Consider the following 13,173-nt stretch of genomic DNA (forward strand, 5'->3'; position numbering starts at 1 on the left):
AATATTACAACAGGAATTTATTTAAGTAATCTTTGCCTGGTGTTTGATTAAAGTATAATATTATTAAGACAAAATTACACAATAAGCTACTCATGTAAGGTAACAACAAGACTGATGTTGAGCTGGTAAGTAGCATTCTTACTGGTGAATTATCTTGCATCTGTTAATGGTCAAGTTCTAGAGAGATATATGTGTACAGTTGAATGTTTGTATAGAGGATTTAGATCCAGTTCTATTATGTTATTAAACTAAAGAACATACCTAATTAAGGATTGTGGTTGGCAGCTTGTTGGCAAATCATATTTACACTCCCATTACAATTTTCTATGACCATGTCTACCTCATTTGGACACAAAATCCAGTCCTCTGCACTAGGAAAGCAATTTTAATAGCAACTTTATGTATCTCCATATTGGCTTGGACACCTGTGACACCTAATTAATTTTACCATCTCTTTTCATATGTACAAAAAGGTTCTATATTTCATCAAAGTAACAACAAGCGATTCTCCAACAATATTACAGTGTTTAGCTTAAACTTTGGAAAATGTAGATATTAACATTAAATGGACAAATAGCAAAAGTGTTTATCAAAAACTATGATGTTTCTTTTAATAAGCATGATACAAGGACATCCTTTGAAAATCCGAAATACTGCGACACATAAATTCTTAAAAGTGTTTTCTTGGTGTTTGATTTGCATAAAACAACAATATATTTGATTGTCATTATTTTCTGGGACAGAATGTGTTTCTGTTAGTTGACTGTTTCTTGTTTTACACCAGCCTGATACATTTCACTATATATGCATTGTTCAATTAAATTCTTCAGTCCACCATTTTAGTTTAGAAAATAACACTTCATTATAGAAATATTTGTAAAATAACTGCCATAACAAATGAAAATACTAATAATGTTAAGTTTTTTGTAACACAAACCTGAAAAATGGATTTATGATATGTATTATATTGAACAGGTAGAACTGTACACTTATTACATAAATCAATTATTTATAAAGGCCTCAACATAGCAAAATTTAGAAATAGGTAGTATGCATGCACATAGTACAACAAAACCTTATAAAACAGCATTTTCATGTTCTTAATGCTTGTACAAAAGGAAAGAGCGCAAATACACATTATAGTGACTTATTTTGTAATGACCAAAATTAAAACTGGGTCCAAAAAAACAGAAGATCTTGAGCTACATTATGTTCTTGTGCCATACAAGATGTTTTTTGTTGTTGAATTTTCCAAGTGTTAACATTGAAAAAAGAGCCTTTACTTTTTATACATTCTCATAATTCACATATAATGCATTGCATAAAGATCAAGCTGTGTGACTTTGTCCCATGAAGACATCAGCACATAATGTTAAGAGACATCCATTCAGACCATGTGATAAAAGATATTGGTAGTTCCATTCCAGATTTTCTTAGAAAATCAAAGTTCACCCAAGGGAAGAAACATTCCATCATAAATTTAAGGATATTATGATTTGTACGTGGGAATAATGGAGATTCCAAAGAATTTGTTTTCAAAATGTCCATTAGAACTTTTTCTACTTAGGGTTCAGAAAGGTTTATATTTCCATTTCTAGACGAACTTGTATTGTACTGTGGGTTGAAGTAAAAAAAAATTAACATTGGTTTGCAGATATCAGGAACTGCAAACGTTTGTTTAACTAAAGTATCAGTGATGAACAATTCCACCAATCAGATTTTTCTTTGATATCACTCAAAATGAAACAATCAAACAATGCTCTTTATGCAATCTGTAGTTAGCCAAGAGGACCACATTATAATCCAAAGTAGTCCAAAGTATTGTATAACATCCACAAAATATCAAACAGAAATGAATAGCGAACACACCTAGACTTACATTATACCTTTTAAGATATTTTCAAATCAAAAGGAACACAGCAGATCCATCCTATCATACAATTAAAGGGTCACATGTTTCATGCTTTTCCCCACATTGCAGAGTTCACTGATGATGCCATAATAACCAACAATGAGCAGGTTAATGGTTATATATTGAAAGGAACTAATGGGCAGATCAATGAAAACATAGCAGTTATTATCAAAATCAGTGAAACCTAAACTATTTGCCAGATATAAATGTATTTTTATTTGTAATTGTATTAATTTTAGAAAGTTGATAGATAATACAATTACCTAAATATTGTGATTACGGTACCTTTCTACTGGAAGAAAAATGCCAACAAAGCTACTTAAGATTTAAAAATGGAAGAATTGTTTTATGAAATTTAGCCAATTTTATATTTTTACCTTTTGTACACTCTAATAGATTGAGTTTGTGTGAAAACCAAATCAAGAAAGTGGAAAGTTTGCTTTTCTATTTGAATATATGGTAATAAATACAATGTATTGAAGAAGAAAAAAATAATAATGTTCTTATCAGTTTTAAGAGCTCTGATACAAACAATACAAAGTAGAATTCTGTGGTACAGCTGTCAGAATTATTTTGTGTTACTTCAAAATCTATTGAAGAAAATGCATGTATTGTAAAATCCCACAGGTGAGCTTCCTGTAAATTTTGAGTATCTGATATAACTTACAGTCATCTAAAGCACAATTGTCTCCAACTTATTCCCAGAATCAAAAAAGACTTTAATTGCAAACGTGTATCCATTGAGAATAAATCTCTAGTATTGTACTGCATGTTTATTGTTATTAGCTGGACAAAATAAAATAAGCATTCATTAGCACTTCAAATGTTTTGAATGCATCATAATACTCAACCAATTATTTAATGCAAAGACAATATTGAACCTAAAAAAGTTCATATAAAATGGATTTTTCATTTGACACCACAAAGAAATAGTGTTGCTCCATTTTAACAAATAAAAGGGTGTCTCATAACAGCAGCATTGTATTTGAAATTGTTCTGTAGTGCAGTTTTTTTCCATAAAAATACCATACAAATGGTGAGTCTAAAGTCATCAGCAGAACAAAAAGAGGAAAAAGAGGTAATGCTGATGACAAAACAATTGTAATACCGTTGGTACATAGAAAAGTAATCATATTTTATACATTTATACAGAGTAAAAAAGATACTGGAACAGAAGGGATCAAGCCACAGTCTCCCGTATCACATTATCTATTTTCTTTGGAAGAAGTTCTTTTCTTTCTTCAATGCTGATTAAAGAGTTCCGACAATTGTGTCCATCTACAAATAATTTTGCATAAACTGGATTGGAGTAATTATTAGGCTGCAAATGAAACAAAATATAAAATGTGATTGTGGCAGTCAAATACATGAATACATACAGTCATAATAAAATAAACTATGATGAATTAATGTGCATATTTCATTCAGTGTATACAGTATGTTGTAAATGGATGGCATGCAGAGAGTCAAAGTTATAACTATAGCATGGTCTGAGTTTTTCAACCTAACATTTTCTCTGCTAACAGCGCTCCAGCTATTGACAGATTTCAACTTCACTAACTGCCTAATTCCAGCATTAGTCAGCAATTTTTTTTGTTAAGGAAGCACTTCAATAAACCATTTATAGCTCAATAAACTATAAAAAATTAAGAAAGCATATTTGTGCACCACAGTGTGGTGTAAGTTTATATTAGTGACAGTTACCCTTTAAATTATATACTATGTAACATTATCCTGAGATAATAATGTGCCAAATTATCAGTAGCTATCTAATGTATAGATTGTGAGAGCAGTTCCATGTTTCTAAAAATAAATTTGTATACCCTTTTACAGATTCTAAAATGTTAGAAGAAATTCTGATTGCTTCTGTCTTCAGAATTTCTCCTTATGATGTAGACTAAGACATTTTAAGAAAATTTCAAATTGGTGTTCAATTTTTTTTATTTTTTTTTAATAATTTACATTCTATTTTGTTCAGCTGTCAGTACTGATATGCACACTATAGCAACCAGGCAGCAATGAAAGTCAGAAAAATAGATGAATAGTAGAGGGACTAAATACAAATAGCAGCAAAAATTTTTTTTTTTTTTTGGTTACTGGAGTCACTGGTACTGGAGACCCTGAAAACAAGATAACATTTTCAGTTGCTGGACTGGAGCATGCAGCAACAGTAGGCCAATAGTTGTAAAATTAAGAACTTTTGTGATACACTATCCTGTGGCATGCTTATAAATCATACATTTGTAATATAAACCAAACATTTCATGCAATTTAGGTTTAATTTCTTTTTATATATGGCATTGTTTTCAAATTACAACTATTGTAATCATGCATGAATGAAACATTTGGAGATGACCGGTGATTCATTTCTCACCCCTGGATTTAGTGGTCCTTTCAAATCAGAATTTAAGTAGATAGGCGGTGCTTTGTGGGAAATTTTGTAAGCTGTAGGCCCACCCCCTATGAACCTGGACTGTACATAGATAGGCAATATTAGTATTTGTAGCTCACAAATTATAACTGCAAATCTAACACACATTTAGAAGTTATCCGTAAAATATAGTTTTATATGATAAATGTCTTTAAATGCCAATTTTAAAACTAACGATACAAGACAGCATGTTATAAAAAGTCACAAATATTTTCATCCAATAACACAATAATAACCATAGTTCATAGTTTACATATTTTAATTAAGTATGTATATTTATAATACCTTTAACACTAAAATAGGGAGGACAAGCTGTGAAGTCCAAGAAAATAGGTGCACAGAAATATTTTTTTTATTGAGTTAAGGGGAAGTGGACCATGGTGTTATTACTCAGTTTACTCACGTTTACTGGGGGACTTGATTTTAAATGCTCTACAAAGTTAAAATAATATTAATAGTGTAGGAAGGAAATTATTCACAGGTGTATGTTTTTTGGCTGTGGCTTAAAAGCTCTCCGCTTTCCCACTAGAGCTCCTGAGCTAAGGGTAAGTGTACATTGCTCTTACCACTCAGTCACATCGGTTGCTGGGGGACTTGATTTTAAATGCACCCCAAACTTATAATGCTCACAAACAGTGTAGGACTCATGTACAATGAGGGGCCTTGATGTGGCACATGAGCTTACATATTTTGGCCAAACTGTGGTACTAACACCTAATTTTTTATAATTATTTTTTAAAGGCAAACCAAGCACTGGCAAATTTTCTCCTTCTCTTTGTGCACAGAAATATTTTTTTAACACATAAATCAACTGTAACTTGAAAGTTACACCTTTTTGTCAGACATTACACGAACTGCTATGGAACTGAATACAGAGTATATTTACTCACTGAACACCCCAATTCTCCAAAGCAGACATCCCAAATGTGATAACAAAGGACTGCCTGCATTAGGAGAGATGCAGAAAAGCTTTATGGAACAGTGAAACCCATCCCTGATTGGATTATAGCTACCTTCATGCATTAACCTTTAATAATTCATTTAAGGGGTAACCCAATTGTTTGCCCAGTATAATGCAAGAGCATAGAGAATTGTTGAGTAATATTGCCCTAATATAATATAATATATAATATATTGCCCTAATTTTTTTTTCATAAATAGATGTCAATTTCTAAAAACCTAGATAAACATAATTTTTTTTGCCAAAACAGAAAACAATTCTTTACAAAGCATGTTTAAACACTGACATTTGTAGAAACATTAGGGTGCTATTAGCCGATATCTGTTTTATAGGTGCTTACCTTATCTAATTCTATAATAAAGTTTGGATCTAGCAAACTTCCATCATTGTGACCATGGTCAACTTCATACATATTATAAGATGGATTCCCAATTTCCACATTCATTCCTCCATTACTTATGGGCTGCCTTCGAATTGTTTTTGCCCTGGAATATTCAAAGGAAATAATCAATAAAATCAATATCTTAAAAAGCACATACATACACAATGACAGCAGAGGAGAAAATTATGTATTGTATTTGCCCTGTAATTTGTTGTGTTTAAATACAATGAATTTACGTACCTCTATAGTAAACTGTCCTACTATCTACCAGTAAATGACTAAAAATTAATGAATAGTTTAAGGCAAACGTGTGTATTGATGAAATCATAAAACCTTAAAAACTAACTATAATTTAACTTAATTAGTGTATCAGTTATTTTCTTAATAGCTGCTTCATTGTGGCTACATGCACACTGAGGCAGGGGAGGACCCCTACACATTGATTGTGTCTTCAGTGTAACACTGAATATAGCAATAAACATGCAGGTGTCCTCCCTGCTTCATCTACCATGGCGTGCATGGTAATTTGTATTCATATATTTAATTGGGAGAGGTGCTGACCTCTCTAACCAGCACAAGGCAATTCTTCAATGGGGAAAAAGGAGTATTGGTTCTCTATACTTCATTGTTGCTAACAGTATACGGTGCTTACTGCAAATACACTTTGTAAGTGCAATAGGTGTAAAAGGTTTGACCAGGTAAATCCTTACATTACTCTTTATTTTTTGTAAAAGAATAATAAAAAAAGAAGTGTAAAAGAGAATTGTATTACCATAATAAAACACATTAACATCCTTAAAAATACAATAAAAATATTATCATAGATATAAAATACTTTCTGCCCCATTTTAAGTAAATGAGGCACATGTTGGACCTCACTCTCAGTGCAGTGTAAAATTCATTCAGGGCTTGAAGGTTGGTAGCATGTGGGCCTACGCTGGAAAGTCTTCTAACGTGTGCATTATTAGCTGCCAAGTTAAGGAGTCCTAGAGGGTGCAAGATACTAGGGAAGCCTGTACTTATTGCCTGCTAATGCCAAGCATTAAGAACTGTGATCTCTTGTGCCTCACAGCCCAGCACTTTGCAAACTCATCAGTGGCAATAGGCTTACACGCCCCTTTCATATCTGGTAAGTGTGCATGCATTTTCTGATCCATACATACCTTCTTCTTCGTTTACAAAGTAGAAGTCCAATTACTAAAGTAGTGATGAGGGTCACCAATAAAACCAGTGGCACAACAATGGCAATACTTCCTGTCAGAAAAAAATTAATAGAATCTTTCTTTTTGTGATAGTGAACAGAAAATAAAATCACAAACCATTGTTACAGTATAGTGAATTTTAAAGGTCACTAACATATAATACCTGGAATTCTACCCATTAAATTTTCTGTATAGAATTCTACTTTAGGTTCTTAAAAAAAAAAAATAACTCAAACACTCTTGCTGCACTGGCCTAAGATTAAATTCCACTCTGGCACTTAATTTATAAGTTTATGACACAACTGTACATTGCATATCTTATTACTCTATGATTTACTCACTTAGACTGAATTTCTTTGGGGAATAAAATGTAATATGTCTTTCAATACTTAGTACGTAATCTAAAATGTAAATGTATTTTTGCACTTTTTACACCATCGTGTACAAAATATATGATCCATATAATGTCACCATTACTCTTTAAACAGGGCTGTTGACATGAGGGAGTGGATCAACTGTGTAAAAGAGATTAGGAATGTAGCCTTACAGGAGAATGTTGTAGATTTGGGGTCCGTTAATGAATGACATTGGAATACTGAACTTCAGACACATACAGTAGACCTATAAAATATGTAGTGAATCCTGAAAACTTTATAATAGCCTTATAAAATTTCAGTATAACATCTGATTAAATGTGAAATTATATTAAGTAAACAATATATTATTATGACGTTATCATTTTGGTATTATTTTAGAAATGCATCTTTTTTTCAACTGTATAATTCAAATTAAAATGTAACTGTCAATATATTCCTTATTTAGCTAGTAGTGAGTAGTATCACAGTTCAAGCCACAAGTTTAGTGATACATTTCAACCAATGGTAATGCAAATTGTAACTACTTACTTGTACTAGCATTGTCAGACTTGCTGCTTTTGGGAGCTGACCTCTCACACTGCTTTCCTGACCAGTTGGCTGAACATCTAAAAAAAAGATCCAATTAGATGGTAAAATTTATGGGTACCAGCTGTTAACTTACTATACTTATAAGTATATATATTGATAAGATGACACGAAAAGAACGATCAAATATAATAAAACAAACATGAAACACATGTTGAAGAAAATGTATTAAACATATCCCTATGTCATACTGTATATGCATTCTTCTTTAAGATTCGGTGAGCTCAAAGAAATTTGAACAACTAGGAATGAATTATACTGTTATTTTTAGATATATAAGAATAGCATTGTCAGTCTGGTACCTGCACATTTGTTTCTTTGAAAAGCTAGTCCCTTTTGTGGATATCTTTCAGATTTCTTTCTGAACCCTACACCTGTTACCATCCTCCCCAGGGGGAGCATGTCACTCCGCTAATGCTTTCTTTGAATACAGCCAGGTGTTATCTTGCTCAGTCTTAGCAATATCTTTCCCCTTGATCTCCTTATAGATGATCAAAGTGCAAATATTCTAACCTACAAAAAAATCTGATGAAGAGTAGTTGGACTTTAGACCTACATCAGTGTAAAACCTATAGAATAATTGGAGGACGAAAAAGAAATAGCTATACTTTCTTGTGCTTGTAAATATTGTCACAATTTATAGCACAAATCCATGCAAAATTCTGAATTAAAATGAAACTATAAAAAAAATTAATTGTATGGTAAAACATATTTGTGAATACAGATTTTGTATGGAAACTCTCTTCCTTTCATTACTAAGTGGTAGTAAGCAACACTATTTTCATCTACTGTATAGTCTATAGACATAAAATAGTCCAATAGTCCAATAAGAATACTTAAAGGAAAAGTAACAGTAAAAAAATTAAAGTGATTTAAAGTAATTCAATTATAGTTTACTGTTACCCTGCACTGGTAAAAGTTATGTATTTGATTTAGAAAGACTACTACAGTTCATATAAACAAACTGCTGTGTAGCCATGGGGGCAGCCATTCAAGCTAAAAAAGAAGAAAAGGCACAGGTCACTTAGTAGATAAGAGATAAGCTTTGTAATGGAATACAATGGTATTCTGAAGAGTGTGTCTGTTATCTGCTATGTAATCTGTGGCTTGAATGGCTGCCCCCATGAATACACAGTAGCTTGTTTATATTAACTATAGTAGTGTTTCTGAAGCAAACACAGCCATTTTATCAGTGCGGGACAACAGAACATTATATTTTCATTACTTTAGAACACTTTCATTTGTTGGTGTTACTGTTCCTTTAAGGAACAGCAGCCTGGCAGTTTAGAGAAATTGTACAAATTATAATGCTCTTTTCCAATCCTGTATCTTTCCTGCAGATATATAATGACAGAGCAAACTTTATTTTGAAATGACATGCCTCTTAGGGCAATGCAATGGAACAATATAACACAGCACTAATCAGGAAGGAATATGTGATGATATTCTGTAATGACTGGACCTAGAAACACCAACATGTCTACAGAAGTAAGATATGACATTTAAAGTAAAACCATGTATTTTAAGTGGTAGTTTGCCTTTAAGTAAACGTTTATTATGTTTAGTATGCCCTCTTCAATTGTTCATATTCTATTTTTTATAACTTTTTCTATTTAGCTTTTCTCTTTTGCCTCTTTACAGCTATATATGTGTCTGTAATTGTATTGTTTTTGTTGCTTTTTATTATTCATGTTTCTATCCCAGCCCTCCATTATTCATTTTTTAGTCTCTTATTCAAACTGCAGCCTGGTTGTTATGGTAAATTGGACCCTAGCAATCATATAGCTGCTGAAATGGCAAACTGGAATTCTGCTAAAAACAAAATTGAAAAATAAATAATAAATATTAAGACTAAGAGCAAAATTTGTCTAAGAATATTACTTTCAACATCATATTGGGAGTAAATTCAAAGTCCAAAGGCAATTAACAGGAACAAATGAACAATACTCACTCACTTTTTACATGACATCACTTATTGGCAATAATAAAGTAAAAATATGCAAGTAAGTAATAATATGTTTACATGGGTACTGGACACTTATAGAAAGCCAAAGTATGACAGTTAAAATTTTACATCTCTTGGACCTACAGAATGTGTTTAAATGCTCCACAGAACACCATTAAATCAACTCCATCTGTATTGTATCAAATGCTGGATCTCTGTATAAGCATCTATTTAAACATCCATAAATGCTTTTCCTTCTGAAAGAAATATTTTTTCTGAAGTTTTAAGGAATTTTTGTATTTTTGAGAACTACAGTTAGCAAACTAATGGGCTGTTTTTGTCTAGTAATTCCCTTTTTAATAGATTCTTTCTTTTTGGAGCAATTATCCAGTTTCACAGACTGATTAGTGGAAAAAGCAGAAAGGAAGAAAAGGAGGGAAAGAACATAAAGCATGAATAATGATCAAGAAACATGGCTATGATTGGTTAATTCCATGAGAGAGTCATCCCAAGTTGTTATATTATAATAACACAGTTAGCATTGTCAATAAATGTTAAAATTGTTATACTGCTACTACTCCATTTAGTCAAGATGTGAAAGCCTGTTTGTATTTATCTGGCTATATATTTCTCAGGTGTCCCATTATATGTTGTAGGTGACTCATTCTCAGAATTGTACCATTTTGCTTTATCCATTCATCTATATGGACACACTGATTTGTAGTGCTTGGGAATAGGGATGTAGCGAACTGCCGAGTATGTGTTCGCGAACGCCGTTCGCGAACACCGGCAAAAAATGCGAACAGTTTGCGAACTTCGAACATCCGAAAATCGTTCGATTCGAACGATCGAAGGATTTTAATCGTTCGATCGAACGATTTTCCTTCGAATCGAATGATCGAAGCCATTCGATCGAATGATTTCATTCAATCCAATGGCTTCGATCGTTCGATTCGAACGACAATCGTTCGATTTTAGCGATCGAATGGTCGAATGGTCGAACGATTTTGACGCGAACGCCTATTGGCGAACGTCGCGCGACGTTCGCGAACTTGCGGCAGACGCGAACAGTCGAAGTTCGCGCGAACTAGTTCGCCGGCGAACACTTCGCTACATCCCTACTTGAGAAGGACTGGTCCCATCTGCCTGTTAAGACTATTCGGGAAAGCATATATGTCAAATATTGAATTTCAAATCTGAGGGCTTTTTCATCAAAACTTGTAAAACTCAAATGTGCATTTATTTATTAAAAACAAAATCAGGGAAAAACAACTCCAAAACACAGCAAAATCACATTTTCCCTATCATTTAAATGTGTGGATAAAGATGCAAATTGCAAAAATGACAATTAAGAAATAACTTGAATTTTGCCATTGACTTCTACATGTACTTCACGGCTTTTAGATGGCACATTTTTATAATTAAGCTTATAAATATATATTGAACATTTGCGTTTCAGAAACCCCCCATGGCCTAGATTTCCTGTCTAGCCATTGTTCTGACTACAAATACAAATAATGTATGATAAAACAAAGCGGCTTGTAAAATATATTATAGTAAACCTATTGAGGTTTTTACAGTTATAAGTATAGTATGAACCAGAATGCATGGATGCAGTAGGCACAGAATATTTTTCACAATGCCATGCATGTACGTGAAATATACAAAAATAAAAATAGCCTGGTTACAATTATAGCACATAATATATGTGTTAGTTATTTATATCATGTAATTCAGTTGTTAAAACTGTCTCATTAATGTGCACAATAAGATCTGGATTTAATAATGCTCGAGTTGAGAAACTCTTGGGTTGTTTTGGAACCTAAATGCTTGAGCAGGAAGTCTAGAGTTTTCCAAAATTAATTCATAACCATATGTTATGCCCCACTTACCTCTACCACATACATATATTTTTTAGGATTGTGGATTTTATTATGTGTTTGGTGTTAATGATTTAGATCATGCCAACCCATTGTGTGATGACAACCACCTCAGTGGTTGAAGTTAAGTGCAGAAATTGCATATTTTCTGATGCTCACACTTATTCAATTTTATACAGCGATTTTTTTAAAATATTAACTATTATTGACTTATTTTCAGCTACACAGCACCCACCATTGTGAGCACTGCAAAACCTCACACCTACCACCAACCAGGTACAATGCACCAATATAAGCATGATACTTGCATCTCTTTGTAAATGTCATGCAAGGTCCTTCTCCATAATTATAAGTTTTCTTAAATAGCTCCTTGTGCCTAAGTTGCAATTAATATGTGCAAAGCTAGGATCAATGACTTTGCCTATGGTGTTTAGGTACATACTACATAGCACTTCACACTATTGTAAATGAGGCCCGCCATCTTCTTATACTCTGCTAGGAGCATATGTTAATAAAGCTAGTATATTATAACTAGAGAGGTACATTTCCTGAAGAAAATGTGAGTGGTGCTTGCCGTGGCAAAACTCAGGCCCAAATCTGATTGGCTGTTGTTGCCCCGCCCCTTTTTTTCCTAATTGTGAACCACAGTCACTCAGTGACTAACATACCAAAGTTTGGGAATGCTGTCATTTAATGTGTAAAAATGGCAGCATTTCTATTTTTTTCTATTGAAAATCAATGAATGAAATTTGATTGGTTGTTGGTGGCTCCGCCCACTTTTTCTAAACTTGAAGTGGAAACCCCCAGCGACCACATTTGTGATATTCAAGGTCCCTGACATCAATACTGAGAGAATGGCAGCCTTCTTAATTTTTCCCATTAAAACCAATCAAAGAAATCTGATTGGTTGGTTTTGGCTCCACCCACTTTTCTTAATTTTAATCCCAGTCCCCCAGTGACCAACTGTGCCAACTTTGAGGAGGCTGCCATTAACCGTCTAAGAGCGGCAGCAGTTTAAAATTTTCCTATTTAATTGAATGGCTGAAATTTGATTGGCTGTTATAGACTCCGCCCACTTTTTGTAAATTTTGGCTGCAGTCACCCAGTGACCCACGGTGCCAAGTTTGGGAGCTCTGGCTTTATTACTGTGAGAATTACAGCTGTTTACATTTTCTCATTGAAGTCAATAGGGAAAATCTGATTGGTTGTTTGCGGCTCCGCTCACTTTTTTGGGTCCCCAAAATAGGACAGAAAAGTCACAACACCCCATTCCCGAATAAGCTGAACGGTTTGACACCTCATTCATGGGTCTGCGACAAACTAATTATTCGATAAATTCCCCATTATAAGTCAATGGGGCAAATTTGGGGACCTCTCCTGCCCCGGGGGTAAAACTTATACCCTCGTGTGGGGTATCATCTGACACAGGTCGCAAACCTCTTCAAATGTGGTAAATTTAACGTTTCTACAAGATTCCCTCTCTGCGCTAGAATCCGTC

General features: G+C 33.4%; 1 protein-coding gene across 1 annotated transcript in view; it reads right to left on the reverse strand.

Moving 5' to 3' along the window:
* Positions 1-583: 583 nt before the first annotated feature.
* The window catches only part of LOC108702259 (low-density lipoprotein receptor-related protein 1B-like), a 724,128-nt gene continuing 711,538 nt past the window's right edge, over positions 584-13,173 (reverse strand). The window contains exons 86-90 of the mRNA XM_041578093.1: positions 7,794-7,870; positions 6,850-6,940; positions 5,645-5,789; positions 4,287-4,385; positions 584-3,233 (exon numbers count right to left, since the gene is read on the reverse strand). Coding sequence (XP_041434027.1) covers positions 3,093-3,233; positions 4,287-4,385; positions 5,645-5,789; positions 6,850-6,940; positions 7,794-7,870 — 553 coding nt within the window. The 3' untranslated portion in view covers positions 584-3,092. The remainder of the gene's footprint in view (positions 3,234-4,286; positions 4,386-5,644; positions 5,790-6,849; positions 6,941-7,793; positions 7,871-13,173) is intronic.

Source organism: Xenopus laevis, chromosome 9_10S, assembly GCF_017654675.1.
Source record: "Xenopus laevis strain J_2021 chromosome 9_10S, Xenopus_laevis_v10.1, whole genome shotgun sequence".
NCBI lineage: Eukaryota > Metazoa > Chordata > Amphibia > Anura > Pipidae > Xenopus > Xenopus laevis.